General features: G+C 36.5%; 1 protein-coding gene across 1 annotated transcript in view; it reads right to left on the bottom strand.

The window, feature by feature from the left end:
- The window catches only part of pgfb (placental growth factor b), a 26,619-nt gene extending 13,811 nt beyond the window's left edge, over window positions 1-12,808 (bottom strand). Inside the window, exon 1 of the mRNA XM_082143897.1 lies at window positions 12,269-12,808. Coding sequence (XP_082000023.1) covers window positions 12,269-12,385 — 117 coding nt within the window. The 5' untranslated portion in view covers window positions 12,386-12,808. The remainder of the gene's footprint in view (window positions 1-12,268) is intronic.
- Between the last annotated feature and the right edge of the window lie 4,527 nt (window positions 12,809-17,335).

Genomic DNA, 17,335 nt, shown 5'->3' with positions numbered 1-17,335 from the left:
ATGCAAAATATGTAACAATTTAGTTTAAATGGTTATATCTCTTATATTTTTTATTTAAAAATCTGAAAAAAATTAACACATATCCAAAGTTAAATTTTCGTACTAAACTGTGGATTTTTAAAACAATGTGATGTAGCTCTTCCGGGTCAAAACGGACCCGGATGCATTAGTTAATGAACATTTCTATAAAGTGTTTAGATTATTATTATTCAGATTCCAGTGAGCAAAATCATGGAGGACAACACAAACAATATTTCCTTGCTCAAAAACATCTCCACATAAACTCCCTTGAAATTGGCCAACCGTGGATAATTGTGCTCCTTATTACAGTAAGCCCTGTTGTGGCTATGTAAATGGTAGCAAATTGCCTCCAGATGAGAGATTAAAGCCTACAGAGTGGATGACAGTCCCCTGAGTGCCACTGAAGGAAGGACAGATCCATTTTTCCTGATTGTGATTGCGCCTCGTCCCCTGGGCCATAACCAGGCCCGTACAGGAAAGAGCCAGGGTCCCGTCACCACAACAACTCATGCTACTAACTGAGACGTCTGGAAGCATATGTGTGTTAATGAATGCATGCATATTTCATGAGGGTTTCATAGTTTATCCATGTTTAGAAGTTTCTTCGTCCTATAGAATATTCAAGCTTGAGATTCCCAGATGAAATATTTGCTACAGCTGAATAAATGCACTATATTAATTCATGTATTAAATCTTGTGAGACTTGCATTGATAAAAAGCACAATGGTGTTTTAAAAACATGCCTAAAAAATTGCATTGGTAGTAATGTGGGCATAGAAAATCATTCCTACATACAATATGAGAGTAGGTTTATGCATGTACTAAAAACGTTTTGAAAAAAATGTCTTTGCCTTCTTTTTTTACGTACAGACGACAACGTTGTCAAACTGATCCCCGTTCACAAGTGTCTGTGGAAACGACTAAAAACGATGTATTACTTATGCCAGGCCAGTAGATGGCGATGTCACTTTGTAAAGAAACACTACACGCCTATAGACCTTATGTAGCCCCGCCCCTTTTCAGCGCTGCGCTCGTTGTCTTTTGACTTCCGGTCTGTATTTTCACAGCGATTCTGAGTGTTTATTAATGAACAGCTCGTTTTAAAATCTTCCCGGTCGACTGACATTTGTTAAGTCATCTGCTTTAAACATCACAGTCCTCATGATAACTTTCGTTAACTTTACATTAAGTAAATCCACTTCAAAAGCGAATTACTCCTGGACAGCAATGCCATAGAAATATACAGAGCGACCGCAAAACGGAAGTTCAAAGACAATATTCTAAAGATGGCGTTTTATCTATATACAACAAAATGTACAAAAATATGAATGAGGTCACTGAATGTGTCACAACAATCTGTCAATTTTGTTTTCTTTTTTTTTTTTGCAAGCTGAAATTTCCATATAAATTCCATATAAGAATAAGTGGAGCTATTTTTAGCTATTAATTTAAGCTGTTTAAACATACAACATTATATAAATGTAATCAAAATTTTAAACGACAAAATAAAATACTGTCACTATAATTATTAATAATGTAATTGACATTAATAATTGTTTGATTTAAGGGTTTTGTATTATTCTTCAATTAAATTGTGTAATGTTTTTTTTTTTTTTTACTTCTTGATTACAATTGATTAAAGTATAAATAGTTTATATATTTATACTGTTTATAAATTTTAACATGTAAATGTAACATGTAAATAACATGCAAATATCTTTACTATTGGTATGTACATATAAATCGGTCAACAATATATATATCATTTTTTTAAAAAATTTTACCAAACTTAAATTACCAATATAATTCATGGTCACATAACTTGTTATATTAAGCAATAAATACTCCAATAATGAAGAAAAGGGAAGAAATTTTATAATATAAAGGCTCGAACACAAATATTATTTCTGTGAATTGTGTTTTCTTCCTCACCGATAGCATCTTAACTAAAAACATACAATATAAACAATGATTCCTTGTGGCCATGATTCAGTTGGGTAGGGAAACTTCAGGAAGGTGTTGCTGTGTGCATGTTGACTCATGCTTTCTTTTAGTTCTACTGACACACAAAGGTGATCCCTGAGGAGATGAGTGGACATGCTTTTGAACCAGGTGTAAAGGACAACAACGCTTGCACACAGTGTAGATCAAATACGATGCAAGAAATGCAATCTGTTCTGTGCTGTCACTAGAAACATTAAGGAAGGAGCATCAAATAATGTACAGTGAAGGCAGTGCTGGAAGGCTGAGCAGGATCAGTGGACCGTGTCGGCTCAGGTGTTCACTCTGCCAGCAAGTCCGTCAAAGGAACTTGAATAAAAAGCTGCCAGTCGTGTTCTGGAGGCAGAGGAAGCCTGAGCAGACACAGATGGTCAGACTCAAGTATTATTAGCTGGAAGTGTTGACGGAGAGGAAGCACCTGTGCGAGCCTCAGTGCTCTGCTGTCGCTCCTGTCACTCTCTCAACTCTCATCCCTTATTTGGTGGGGTTTCCCATCTGTATGTTTCTATGCTATGTGTTGTCTGAGTCACATTCTCAGTCACCTTTTTTTGTCTGAGACAATTCTGCAGGTTTTTCAACAATCTTCTCTTTTTAAACTTTTGATCTTGACCTTTTTTCGACAGTGATCGCATCATTACTCCAGTCTTCAGTGTCACATGATCCTTCAGAAATCATTCTGATATGCTGATTTGGTGCAAGAAACATTTATAATCATTGTTATCATCGTTGTTCTTCATAATATTTTTTGTGGAAACCAAGATACATTTTTCCAAGCTTTAGGTTTAAAAGAACAGCACTCATTTGAAACATAAATCTTTTGTAACATTAAAAATATTGATAAATTAATTGAATGCATCCTTGCTGAATAAAAGTATCAATTTCTTTCCAAAATTAATTGGTAGTGTATATATATATATATATATATATATATATATACACACACACAGTGTATAATTAGTTAGTTTTTTGTTTTATGGACCAAACTTAATTAATTACCAACATAATTCATGGTCACAGCACTTGTTATATTGAATAATAAATAAATTACAATAATGATGAAAAAGGAAGAAATTGCATAATATAAAGGCTCCTATAAAGGAATTTTGTTTTATTCCTCACCTATGTTATGCAACATTATATCTATATATAATATATTAAATTTAATACATTTATTTGTAAAATATTGCAAATATTTAGATGAAATATGTCAACTATGTGATTATTTAATAGAAACTATTCTATGCATTTCTATGCATTTCTATCCGTTCTCTGTTGAGAATTGAGATCACCTAAAAATGCATGACCTTCAATTTTGAAACTTTGGTTTCTGCAATATTTCTTGAGTTCTCTGCACTCTTCTATGATGCTGCCTTTATCTGACAAATTAATCTGCATATTCCACGCAGATTGCTCATAACTTCCATTCCATACTGTAACACTGCCCATTCATTCAGTTGTGATTCAAGAATCTGTAGCACATTTATGAATCTGCTCTCCACATGGAATTACTGGATCTGGGCAACATCACAAGTGCGCTTAGAGGGAACGTTGCCAACAACATCTTCTGACATAAGATCAGATGACCGAAATATCCAACAAAGCAGGAATGATCCACACTTTTAAAAACAGACACAGGACATTCACTCTAACAGGAAGCTAGAATCTGAATTAACACAAAAGCCTCAAATATTCCAGCACCACTATCATGTCCAGAGGGACTGAGGTCTACGGCAAACATGAAGAACACCAGAACATAAAGTTACATGAAGGGAGAAAGACAATGTAGATGATGCAATGAGGAAGGAAATGAAAGCTGGCATGTCGCATGACACCCCCCAAAAAAGAAAATGTATTAACACTTGGAGGAAAGACTATGGAAGTGCACACTGCAGATGACACCGGAGACAGGAAGGTAAAAAAAAAAAGACAGGAAAAGAAGAAAATAGATTGGCTGCAATAATAGCATTGAACGAATGAACCTGCACATTCTGTAAAGTAATTAATGAATATGAGGTATAACTGTGGATGCATTTATCATTATGACCCTGCGGTTTCGCACATCAGTCACACTCACAACACGGCTAAATACTTCAGCTTTTTTACTAAACATTCAGGGACAACAAGAGGTTACAGACTTCTAAGAATCTGTAATAGCATATTTCTTAACTCTTTCCCCACCACTGACTGACATTTCCATCAGATCTAGGAGCTTTATACAGCTTTTTACAGTGGATGCCATTCAAAACACGGTAAGTCTATCCCTCACAGCCTCGCTTTCGTTTCAGTCGTGGCGCTGCTCTGAATAAGGTCTATTGACGGAATTATCCGGCATTCCATGTTTTCACTGTTATACCGTAGGGGGTGGTATTACGCATCTCTGAAAGAGTGCAGAATCTCCGGATCAAACCACAGGCGAAGAAGAAGCAGAACCAAGCAATAGAAGCATGCACATATAAGCAAACGCAATCATCAAACATTAAACAGAATATAATTCAAAACTGCCATGAAATGTCGAACCCGGGAAGGGTTAACGACTGTGTTGATTGACTCGATCTACTCCATCTATGTTCATGTTCTGAATCTGATCCTGATGTAAACTTTGACAAAAACATGATTTTCTCAGCTTTCTGTGTAAAACGCTGCTTTTTTTTCTTTTTCTGAAACTTACAAGTGTTGATATATACAAAAGAATACATGAAGCTAGAATAAAATGTTTTTTTGTTGTTGTTGCTCTTTTGAATGGCTCTTTTGATATATCGTATGTAGATATTCATGCAACAAAATATTCTGGGGGCCTTAAAAGTTTTGTGAAAATGATCAAAAATGCTGGCGCTGGCTGGCAGGGAAAGAGTTAATAACTTGGTTTCAGGGGTTCTCAAACTTTTCAGGACCAACTTTGATTAAACCAGGGGTATGCAATGGAAACATTTTTAGACAAAATCCTGGCGTTCTAGAGCCAGTGAACATATTGCACTTAAAACAGTGAATTTTGTCTTTTTGTGTTGTGAATTGGGAGTAATTCCTTATTCTCTAATATCAGTGTTTTATTTCTAACAAACACCGTTCACATGTAAATGCTCACCAAGGCTGCATTTATTTGATCAAAGTTACAGTAAAAGTAATATTGTGTAATATTACAATTTTAAAATCACTGTTTTCTATTTGAATGTGTTTTAAAATGTAATTTATTCCTGTGATGAAAGCTGAGTTTTCAGCATCATTACTCCAGTCTTCAGTGTCACATGTCCTTCACAATGTCCTTCAATCTTTAATATGCTGATTTGGTGATTAAGAATTACATTTAAATCTGTTCACATATAAACCAATCATCTCTTCAGAAAATTTTGACAAAAGCGCGCAATTCTTATGGATTAGTTTTACAATCTCTTTATGAACTTTTTGAAGCGTCAAAGTGGTAGGCCAAAGGAAGGATATAAATCTCAAATTTCATTAAAAATATATTTTGAAGTGTTTCGAAGATGAATGAAAGAGTTACAGGTTTGGAAATACACGAGGGTAAGTAATTAATGATAGAATTTTCCTTTTTGGGTGAACTGTCCCTTTAAATATATACGGTGGCGGAGAGAGCTCAGCAGAAGAAAACACATTGCAAACAGAAAAAACACCAGCAAATTAAGATAAATCTTCATTAGTTTGACAACACACGTGCTGCAAATGCTCATAACACAACCAAATACAGAAACGTGCTGAAAAAAGCACAGACCACAGCGGAAATATTTCAAGGGGATAAACCTGACTGGGACATGCTTATTGTTCAATGTCTACTTGAGTTTTTTTGTTTATTTTAAAATCATTTGTACGTTGTGATTATTAGCAGCACATTTCAGTATTTGGTTGCGTTCCGAGTGTTTGCAGTGTGTTTCTCGGGCAACGTATAAATAGGTGAGGTGGCCCTTTAAACCTCAGCTTCTATTACAGACACATCATCATGGGTGACACGTAAGCTTATGCTGAGGACAGCATATACAACAATGACACATGGAAGAATTTCTCCCAGTGCCTGACTCAACATATTTCGGGAACACTCCGCCCGACACGAGAGGGCAGGAGAAGACATTTATAAATGGTCTTCACAACCACATGGCCAATATTTACTTTCTCATTCTGTTTGCTTTTCTCCAGAAATGGTTAACAGTGGCAGAGCAGATGAGACAGGCGGGATGGGCGAGACAGGCAGCACAAAGGAGACATCTCTCCCTAGAGAAGAAAAAAAAAATGCATGGGAGGGGAGCTCACATTATTCAGCACAGACTCTGTCCTAGTCCATTGGGAATTGCATTTCATTCCACCCAGGGGCAAAAGGTAATCTGAATGCATTGCACTGCACCAGTTAGCACCAGATGGCCAGTCTGCTAAGAAACAGGTTTAATAAAGATCCAGTATCAGCATCAAAATAGCTTCAACTAAAACTAAAAGGTGTTAAGCCCTTGGTTTTATCCAAACAGGACAGTGTGTGCATTGGTTAATTAATATTCACAAACTGAAAACTAATGCTATATATTTATGCACTGGAAGAACACAGCTGGAATACCCGGATAACTGAGACTTTTTTGGTGTATTGACCAATTTTTTCCATCAACTAAGCTTGCACAAGTACACATTTAAAGGTTATTTCATGCTCAATCCACTGAATTTAAAAAATGCATTAAATTACATGCATTCAAGTTCTCTTTATGGAGCTTTTAAGACTGTAATGTAGAGCATCTGTGCATTCTGGCACTAGTTATTGTCTCCAAATAATTGTTTAAAGTGAAAAAAAAACTGCTAAAATCAACAGCATTCGTTTGAGTGCCCACAAAAATGTTGGGTTCTGTAACAACCCAAGCGCTCAAGAGGGCCAGATGTATTATTGTGCAAGAATCCTAAGCTAGCTAACTTTAGCTTATTTGTTCAGAAAGATTCTTGTCACAATATATCATTATTAACGATAACCGTGATAACCGTTAAAAAAAAAGAAATATTATGGAAAAATAATGTTAATACTACACATACTGTTTGATAATACTGGCTTGCATCCGAAGTCACATACTTCCCTACTAGAAGTGAGTCTCATAGTAGGCAAGAAACAGTATGTGAAAAGAGAAGTATGTTCGAATTCACAGTATTTATAAAAGATGAAAAGTACCCGAAGTGTGCATCCAATGGACAATTTACTATGCCATGAGGCCACAGGAGAGGATTTTTTGAATGGCAGTGAAACGACACAACTGATGCTGGAAGGTCACATGACAATGACTACAATGTATGCTGTGCATGAATGTAGTTCATCTGGCTTACATTCATACTAGCTTTTTTAATGGTCACAAAGTTGTTACTTATTCAAAAGAAGTACCTACTCAAAGAGTAAGGGTTTTGAAAGCCGGCACTGTAACTGGTTGACACTCCAACACAGTAGGTGGTAGTATTGCACCTTAGCACTGTTTTTTTAGAGAAAAACATAGACTGTAAAAAAGACGGACAGCGTGTCTCTTCTTCCCCTCATTGTAGAAAAATGAAGCCAAAATATCCCAGAAATTGTTGTTGCCTATCAAGTCATGCGGAGCTCGAGTCTCAACCACAAGCACAGCTGTCAATCATGACGTTACACCCCATTTTTATAGAATCAAATAACTAACTAAAACCAAACTTACTGGAAAAATTAACCCTTGAACATACGTCTGTGTGACAAGAACTACCCAAAATGACAAAAACGATCTTTGGAAATAAATTATTTGAAGTATAATTGGATTTTTTAGTTTGGCCCGCGTCCCATTCGATTACATGGAGAGGTTAGGGTTTATGACCTATACTGCAGCCAGGGGGCGATCAAAATGCTTTGGCTTCACTTTTCAGGACTTGTGTGGCACACTTTTGGCTGATAGCTTTATTGATTTTTTTTTTTTTCTAAATTTCTATTGGTATTGAGATAATATTTTTATCGGCAAATTTCTTTGCTTACGGTACTCATGTAAAGAAAAATCTGATGTTGTGAGAGCCCATAAAAGAAAACAGCTTATGCTATTACCTGCTACAGTGCCAAATGTGGTGAGCCTGAATTTTAATTGCAGTATGACACATTATGTAATACAACAATGTAAATATATGAAATTAAACTTCTTTCAACTATTCTTTTCACATCATGCAGCCATCTCCCATGTAATACCCATACTGAACTGATATATGCTGTGTATATTTTTGTCCTACCCCTACCTCTGTCACACAAACACTACAACTTCCCTGATAGGTTTTACTCAAGTTCAAAGGAACCATCTGTGAGATGATTGTCCAACATTGGGAAAGATACAGCAACTCCCTTCCTTATACAAGTGATCATTACAAGATATCTTCAAACAGATCCTCCAGAAACAGAGAACAGGACATGAACACATTGTACAAAATAATGTGAATATCCATTCATTTGCAAAAACAACACAGTCAATGCCTTCAAGGAAGGTGGAAAAGTATTAGGGTCAAGGACAAACTTTTATGCGGTTTTCGAGAAAAGCTCATATTTAACCCTCTGGTGCTTTTTGCATGGCAGTCAAAACTTGTCGATTTTTTTTTATTTCAATGAAATGAATTTACTATATTTAATTTTGATAATGTTTTTTATTTTATATTTTGTATTTTTAGAGAATTTTATGGTACTAAATTGTATTTATGCAGTTATAATAAATGTTTTCACTTTTTGAGCATTGACCTGAAAATGATCTTTCCAACCTAAACTGGCAAACATATTGAATGCTTTAGCAGCACAGACTTAAGTTTGGTCTCTTAAAGATAACACTTGGCAGATTATTGCTGAAGTGAAAAAAGTTTTAAAAAGTGAACTTAAATTTTATAGAATTGTATGTTTATTGTAATGAAAACTGCACAAAAATACTATTTTCAATTTTTATATGAAGTTTATATGTTCCAAAACATGTTTTACTCTTAAACTGCAAGAAAATCATCAAAGACATAAATCTAAACAAGTTTTGTTTCAAATTTGAGGTTGATATATAAAAAAAATTAGCTTTCAGTAAGATTTTGTTTGGGCGCAGTACCAAAAGTTTCCATTAGAAGAAATTAGTTTTCCAATTTGGTCGTTTCTGACCATGAAAAATACAAGTGTGACTATTTTTTCCAGGACCATTTAACCTTTTCGAATAATGTCCATGATTTTTTTTTTTTTTTGTGTGTGTGTGTGTGTGTGTGTGTGTGTGTGTGTGTGTGTGTGTGTGTGTGTGTGTGTGTGTGTGTGTGTTTGTTTGTTTGAATGTGTGTTTGTGTTCACATAGCAAGTGCCAAAACCTTTACCAAGTTTCATACCATTCCGTTTAAGTATAAAATTATATTAAAAACAACAAAACGAAATATTTTGTGGACAAAAATGACAGAAGAGCACCAGAGGGTTAAGGGCCAATAAAATGTAATTCAACAAGTTCATGCTTAGATATAATCAGAAAATATGCGTATTAGGCGTGCTGTCCAAGGAGAGGGCTCCGAATTTGGCCCAAACCCAGAGTACTCTCCCCTTAATGCCTGGCTGGGATCTGAATAATCGAGAGTGGGGAGTTGGGGTGGAGGAGGTAAAAGAGGTAAGTCGGCTCTATAAGCCTCCTCTCATGCTGATTGTTTCGATCATCTAAACGTGCTTCTCCCGAACTTTGTTAATTAAACAATATGTGGTTTAACCATTAAGCTATCAACCATCAAAGTAGTAGCAAAGTGCTTTCTACAGCTTGAATAAATGGAAGTGTTCACATCTTAACTTTAAAATAAGACATCCATTCATTTAGAAGAAGTGCTTAATATTTTAGAAGTGCTTAACCTTCCCTTTAAAATAATCACCAGAAATAGTAACTGCAGGTGTTTCCCTAATGGTGAACGTCATTTCCCCAAGTATAACATGTTCCTGGATCAAAGTCTTTGTTGATCCTGGAACAACATTCCAACCAACCAATCAGATTTAAGGGACAAGTTTACAGTTTATGTCACGATGATGCTCACAACCAGGGTTAGGAGTTTCTACATCAGTATTATTCACCTATCATTTTAGATTTTGGGGATAAGTTATAAGTTTAGGGGTAGGACAAAAATTTTGAATAGAATGTTGTTCCAAGATCAACAAAATATGTTGATCCAGGAACATGTCTTACTTGGCAAAGACACGGTGACTGTTTGGGAACTTCCTGTAACTACGAAGTTTTGATGCAAGCACAAGATAGAGGGACAAGAGAAGACAGACACACACCCACACCTGGTGCACGGCCAGTGATATGAGAGACGGCATTAGTGTATTTGGGGAAAATGAATAGAGGTTTAAGTCATTTGTGAGGTCCGGAAGAAGTGTGTGGTTTTTGGTTTTACTACGCCTGATAAACTTTGTTCTAACCTGCCACTAGCAGGATTAATATTGAATGACAAAAGAACATAGACTTTTCACTTGTTTAATGTTTCTCACTGCTCATTTTAAGCTTCTGTAACTAGACAATAGTAGATTTGCAGCAAATATTCCCTCTCTACTATTCTCTGAAATGATGAACATGATATGAAAGATTGATATAAAGTTGAATAATCAGATGAAAGCTTCAGTTGTAGTGTGGATGTAGGCTATACAGCCATTTTAATCTGCTTTGACACAAAGAACTACTTGAGTACCGGTAATAAAAACTGTCAAGCATTAGGTTGAGGGCCTTCCAAATATGAAGTGTTGTGGTCTAAGTAACAGGTGCATAAGCCCATTTGTGCATCTCCTCGAACACATTTGTTTAAAGCATGATGAGAAGGAATAGATAAGAAAGTTGAGGTAGACTCTCCTGCCAACATTTCTCCTTACAGTCAGGACTTGAATTAGCCATCTCACATAACATGAGATGTGATATTTTACCTTGAGATGTGGGACAATTATCTTTTTATTCAACTTTGTGAAACTTGGCATTTCAAAGTGGATAGTTTCGAATGGATATAGACAGCATGCCATTTTTTTTTCTATCTTAGTATTTAAAAGGGATAGTTCACCCAGAAATGAAAATCATCATTTATTCACCCTTATGTTGTTCCAAACCTGGATGAGTTTCTGTCTTCTGTTGAACTAAAAATAGGTTATTTTGAAGAATGTTGGTAACCAGACAGTTGACGGCAGCCATTGACTTCCATAAAAAATATACTATGGAAGTCAGTATTACTATGAAAGTACTATGCCCCACAACTGTTTGGTTACCAACATTCTTCAAAATATCTTCTTTTGTGTTTAACAGAAGAAAGAAATTCATAAAGGTTTGGAACAACATGAAGGTAAGTATTTTTATTTTGGGGTGAACTATCCCTTTAAGAGCACATGCTAGTTCTGCCGACATAATATTGCTCAATTAGTCTCTCATTATCTTTGACAACAATAGAAAGCATATAAATAAATTGTCTGACTGTTGATGATTGTGTCATCCATGCATCATGTCTAAGTAAGGCGAGTCAGTGTGTCACACACGCCTGTGGGTTAGCTAGAGAGGGTGCTGCAGTTCGTCACGTTTCGTTTCATGACTCAACGCTTTCTCTTGCAGCACTTCAAAAAGGGATCAAGTTATAGAGGGTGTTATAAAAACAGTCGTCTGCGAGGCTTTACTGAGCGCCGTGTCAAAAGTAAACTAACTCATTCATTCAGTCAGTTTTTTCATGACTGTCAGCTGCAAGAGTGCACGTAGACACGTTCAAATCCTCCTGATCCTCTTTTTAATTCATTCATAGGCTACTTTAGAAAGGAAGACTATCAATTGAGTAGCTCTGTTCTGGACACGTAGGCTAACAGCAATACATTCACGGAGCGTTCAAACATACAAGTTTATATTCTCACACCCAATGTAGTTAGGGCCATTCACACTGGACAATATAATGGACAGGATAATATATTAATAGAACACATTTTTATTTAACTTTTTACAGTTGAATTACTTTTAATTAGACATTGAGACCAACAATTAGAAGATGTGCATACTTTTCAAATCGCAAAAACGCGATACGTGTTGCGTAAATTGCGTGATACGCGGCAAATTAGAACGCTACGATCAAGCGGTCTCGCTCCATAGATTAAAATAGCGTTCTTGTATAGTAGCGTGACATCGCTCGCTTGCAGCGTAGCCAATATGGTTTATAATTTATGCAGGTTAACTGTATATATATATATATATATATATATATATATATATATATATATATATATAATATATATATATAGGCTATATTTATATATATAAAAACGTATGCTCACCTGTGCAGGTAAAAGGTTCAACTGGACCGCAGCAACTATTTGTAACAGTGACGTCAAATAACTCATCTCGAATGCCAGGGCAAGTCTAGTCGTAGAAAAATCCAAACAGTAGTCCATCCAAATAGTAATGTCAAAACGGAAATTTCATCATATATTCCACAAACAGTTCTGGATGGGCAGCTCGTGCCTTCCTCGCGTGTGCTCAGCTTTCTCAAAGCGTCCAAATAAAATTGAACAATCCGGAAAATGCGCTAAATATGTTAGCAATATTTTATCTTAGCTTTTTGGTTTCATAAAAAAAATCTGTGGTAATACGTCACTTAATTGCATCCAATCTATATCGCCTCGGGTAGATGTACGCGAATACCAGCGGTAAAATGTTTAAAATAACCCGTGCTTTTTTAAATTAAAGTTGGCAGGTATTAATCGTCCTCACGCGCCACTTGAAATCCAGCATCTGTTTCCTAGTGCAAGATTCCTGCTCGCGCATTTCCCAAATATAGTGGCACACTTCCACATGAGCGCCCTGACTACCTTTCAACAAGTTGATCATTTAAATCTCCTCCTCCTCCTCCTGAAGCTTACTCATATTCATTCTGTCCTCCCACTGCCCTCCCCTCCATGGACGCACATCTCACACTTATTTCACTTTCCAAGTCAGTAACTATTATGTTTAGAGCCATATTCGACAAAAACTGCAAAACATACACTGAAAAAATTGTCCCCTGCAAATGTTATGTTAAGGAACTATTTCTACCTGATCTAATCCTCAAATTTAGTTTTGCTATTTATATATAGCATATATTTATTTATTTATTTATTTATTAATAGAGTTATCTTTGGTTATACTTAAGGTGCCCTTGTTACAGTGTAATTATACATTTAAGTATACTGAGTATTATTAATTAACAACATGTACTTACTATATAGTTAGGGTTTGTTTTAGGGTTAGTTACTTGTAATTATGAATAATTTACTGTCAATATTACATGTAACATATGTAACAATGCTGTAAAATAAAGTGTTACCTTATCTTGTTAGTTGCTGTAGTTTCAGTCATGTCCATTTATATATATCTGTAACTGTTTGTTACATATTGTACTTAAAAAAAAAAAATTATAGAGCATGTATTGCACAAAAATTCCAATATCATCCTTCATGTTTCCCATTCTCTCCAGCCATAAAGCACTTATGATAAACTATTTACTACAGCAAAGGCACCGATATTCCACAATCCGGAGGTACACTTTCATCAATACTTGAATTCATGTTGTCATAAATAAAAAAACATGATATAGAGGCCAGTCGCACAGATTTGAAGTAAGGTTCCAAGTTAATAACCTATATGGTGGTTTAAATCCAACGTCAATGTTTTCTAAAGGCTTGTAAACTGCATTTCGCTGTGATACTTTAATGCCACATGTTATCGTGTCCTAGGATAATACACAAACTTTAAAGTATTTATGTTGATGTTGGTCCATTCAGCAATAGTTTGTGCAGTCAAAAGTCTCAGAATTCATCTAAAGCAGTATGGGGTCCACAGTCAGTCAGATCAGAAAAAGCACACGCTCAGAATAGACACCCTGAGAAACAAACACAATCCTTTGCTGAGTGAACTGTATTATTATAAAGTAGCCTACCAATAGTGAAGCGCTCTCATACGAAGACATTTGAGACTGTATTATTACAATAAATCAGACGATGCATGGAGATGTACTGTTCCATATTCTGTCACTGTGTATGCATGTCTATTTGTGTGTGGTTTAGGGTAATGGGGTGAGCTGTAAGGATTCTTTCCTTACTCGCACAACGTTTATATACAAGTATGTGGTGTTTGCAGTAGGGCTGGAATGCACAGGCTGGAGATTCTTCAGTTTCACTGCATTCTTCACACCATGTTGACTGACAGGGCCTCTATGTGCTATTGTAAAGAGCACGCTTTGGTAGATGGTGTCAGCAAACAGTGAGTTCCGCCGCTGCCTCAGATTACCCATTCTCACACCACTTGCTCTTGGGCACCAACCAAATGGAGGAAGTCTGTGAGCGTTCAGCCTGGAAAGGACCTTTTGTACTAATCATGCTATTTAGTATATCCCAACATGAATATAATCTTTTTAAAAGGGAAATATTTAGAAAAATTTGAGTGGTGCATGTCCGGTTCAAAACTTGCTGCTGCAATGGAATAGGGTGTTTTAAGGGTGTGCGATTGCTCTGTTAGTGTGGTTCATTTGAATAAGTGTGAATGCCATCTGAACCCTGGTGCGCACCAAACAAGCAAATTAACTCTGGAATGTTCGAATAAAATATGAACGCAACAAGGACCAACGACATGTAAACAAACCCAAAACAGGACATGATGTCAGATGTGACCCTAAAAAGGACAGAATGATCAAGCGTCATAAGCATATGATTTGCGCAAAACTTTAGCGATATTTTCTAAATGTCGCTAAAAAACTATTGCGAAATGACGGCGTTTCCATTAACCAATTTTATGAGACTAAAATGTCGTTTTTTTCCTCTCACCATAAACAAGTCATTTAAAAAATCTTGACAACAGATGTTGGTAGGTTTATGAATATCCCAGCCACCGCACTAGCCATTATTTTGAATCAAAGGAGACGTAGGCGTGTTATCCAAGCATTAATGGCAAGGAAATACCCTTATACTTGGGAGTGGCCAGTATTAGTTTCTCCTTTCTATCTGCTTCAAGGTCTTTATAAATTGTGGCATTTCTTTGTTGTTTAGAATCCAGTAATCCCATGATACTTTTGTCTTTTATGAGTTTAATAAAGAACTCTATCTTGTATTCTATCCAAACATACCGTGCCTTCTTTAAAGAATGATCGACTTTTATGTAAACCAGGTGACCTGTAACTCAATTTTAATGACTACGTTTTAGTTTTTTTTGGTCCGGACCAAACTAACCAAGCAAACCGGACTACAAGTGTGAAAACACACACTGTTTTTTGGAGAATTCTGAGGTATACTGGTGGAATCTTTGAGGCCATTCACACAAAACACGTATTGTGGTGCACTGCACTACTTTTCCATAGTTCTTCAATGCAAGCACATGCTAGATGCACTCGTTTGACCGTTGCGCTCGCGTCTCGCATCTTCTGCTGCTCGCGCATGACACAGCATTGTGTCAAGAAATGTGGCACTCAAGTTAAAAGAAGTTCAACTTTAAAAAATTACATCTTTCAGTTCCACTGCCCTGCGTCTCGCATTTCTAACCGCAAAAGCATGTTCTGTGTGAACCGGCCCTTAGAATGTTTGTCATAAGAATCTCATTAGAGCCCGTCTTCGTAACACAAATTAAGATATTTAATGAAATCTGAGAGCAGGATCAGTCCTTCATAGGCTGCTAGGTAATTGATATCTGCCAACCCAGAAAAGTTAGTTACGACATCGTTAAAATAGTCCAAGTGACTATAGTGGGTCAACCTTAAGTTTATCAAGCAACGAGAATACTTTTTGTGCGCAAAAAAACCCTAAAATAGTGACTTTATTCAACCATCTCTTCTCTTCCATGTCATTCTCCTAAGCTGTTGATGTAGTGTAACAGCGCAGTGCTTCTGGGTTGTACGTCAGAACGTAGGCTCACTATTGGCCGACGCTGGTCACGTGTGTGATGCGTGTGATGCTGGCCAATAGTGAGCCTACGTTCTGACGTACAACCCAGAAGTGTTGCGCTGTTACACTACGTGAACTCACGTCAGAGGCCCACACGGAAGAGAATGAATAGTTGAAAAATAAATATTTTTGTTTTGTTTTTGTGCACAAAAAGTATTCTCGTCGCTTGATAAACTTAAGGTTGAACCACTGTAGTCACTCGGACTATTTAAAAAATGTCTTTACTAACTTTTCTGGGCTGGCAGATGCAATTACCAAGCAGCCTATGAAGGAGTGATCCAGCTCTCAGATTTAATCAAAAATATCTTAATTTGTGTTGCGAAGATGAACGAAAGTCTTATGGGGTTGGAACAACATGAGGGGGAGTAATTATTGACAGAATTTTCATTTTTGGGTGAACTAACCCTTTAAGGCAGAAGCTGTTTTGATGGAACTTAGGGCTAACAACGTGCCAGGGCCAGGGCCAGGGCCAGGGCTAACAACGTGTCAGGCATAACCAACAGCCTCTGACCTCGAGCCGCGAGGCCAAAATCAAGCTGTGTTTCCTACGTCGGGCCAGTAGCCGCGCAGAGCTACCCTAAAACCAGCTCTTAACACGCCTCCAAAGAATGACATCACTCAACCCCACCCCCTTTCACCAGCTGACTGAAAAAAGGCTAGATCTCAAAATAAGCATGTCATAAGAAAATGTTTGGTCTTTACATAAAAACTTAAGATTCCAGCAACGATAGGCTATTTGACCAATGTTTTACAATAAAGATTTTTACAATGACCGACAGTAATTTATTTATTTGTGTCAGGAGTCCACATCAATCATGCTGAATCAAACTGGTATTTACCATTACACATAAAAAGAGAACACACATATTCTGTTGCACCTGCTTTCTTTTATTTTCACAGGAATGCACAAAACAACTTCATTGTCCAAAGGCTTACACATTTAGAAAAAAATATTGATAAAATATATCTATGTTATGTCTTTAGAGTGAGCATTTTTATAAATTTTCCAAGAAATTATGTGATCTGAGGAGGTTTGAACGATCTCTCTCATCTCACTATACTGGTATTCTTTCAGCCGGAGCAACAGATGGGAGCTCAAGGACAGGAAACAGGAGTTATATGAGTTAACCGGAGTATGTGTCATTTATGTCATATGCGGATGCATTGGTCGGGTTTCAAAAAAGGCACTGGGAAGAGACAAATGAAAATGAAACCAAATAAATACACAATTATAATCATATATGATTTGTCTGCATTCTTCAAGCAGGTATTTTCCATGTATTTATTATGGCAATATGTCTGCCTCATGTAACCAGAATCCCCATTGGATCTCAATAGGAAGTTATTTCAAACATTTGCTGGTGTCTAATGGCTTAAATGTTGAGATTAGCTGGTAGACTGTATGATAACATGGGAAATGAGCAGCAGTGACTC

This window comes from Leuciscus leuciscus (genome assembly GCF_965113295.1).
Source record: "Leuciscus leuciscus genome assembly, chromosome: 17".
Classification (NCBI taxonomy): domain Eukaryota; kingdom Metazoa; phylum Chordata; class Actinopteri; order Cypriniformes; family Leuciscidae; genus Leuciscus; species Leuciscus leuciscus.
Note: the sequence above shows the minus strand (reverse complement) of the source record. Positions and strands in the feature narration are given on the sequence as shown.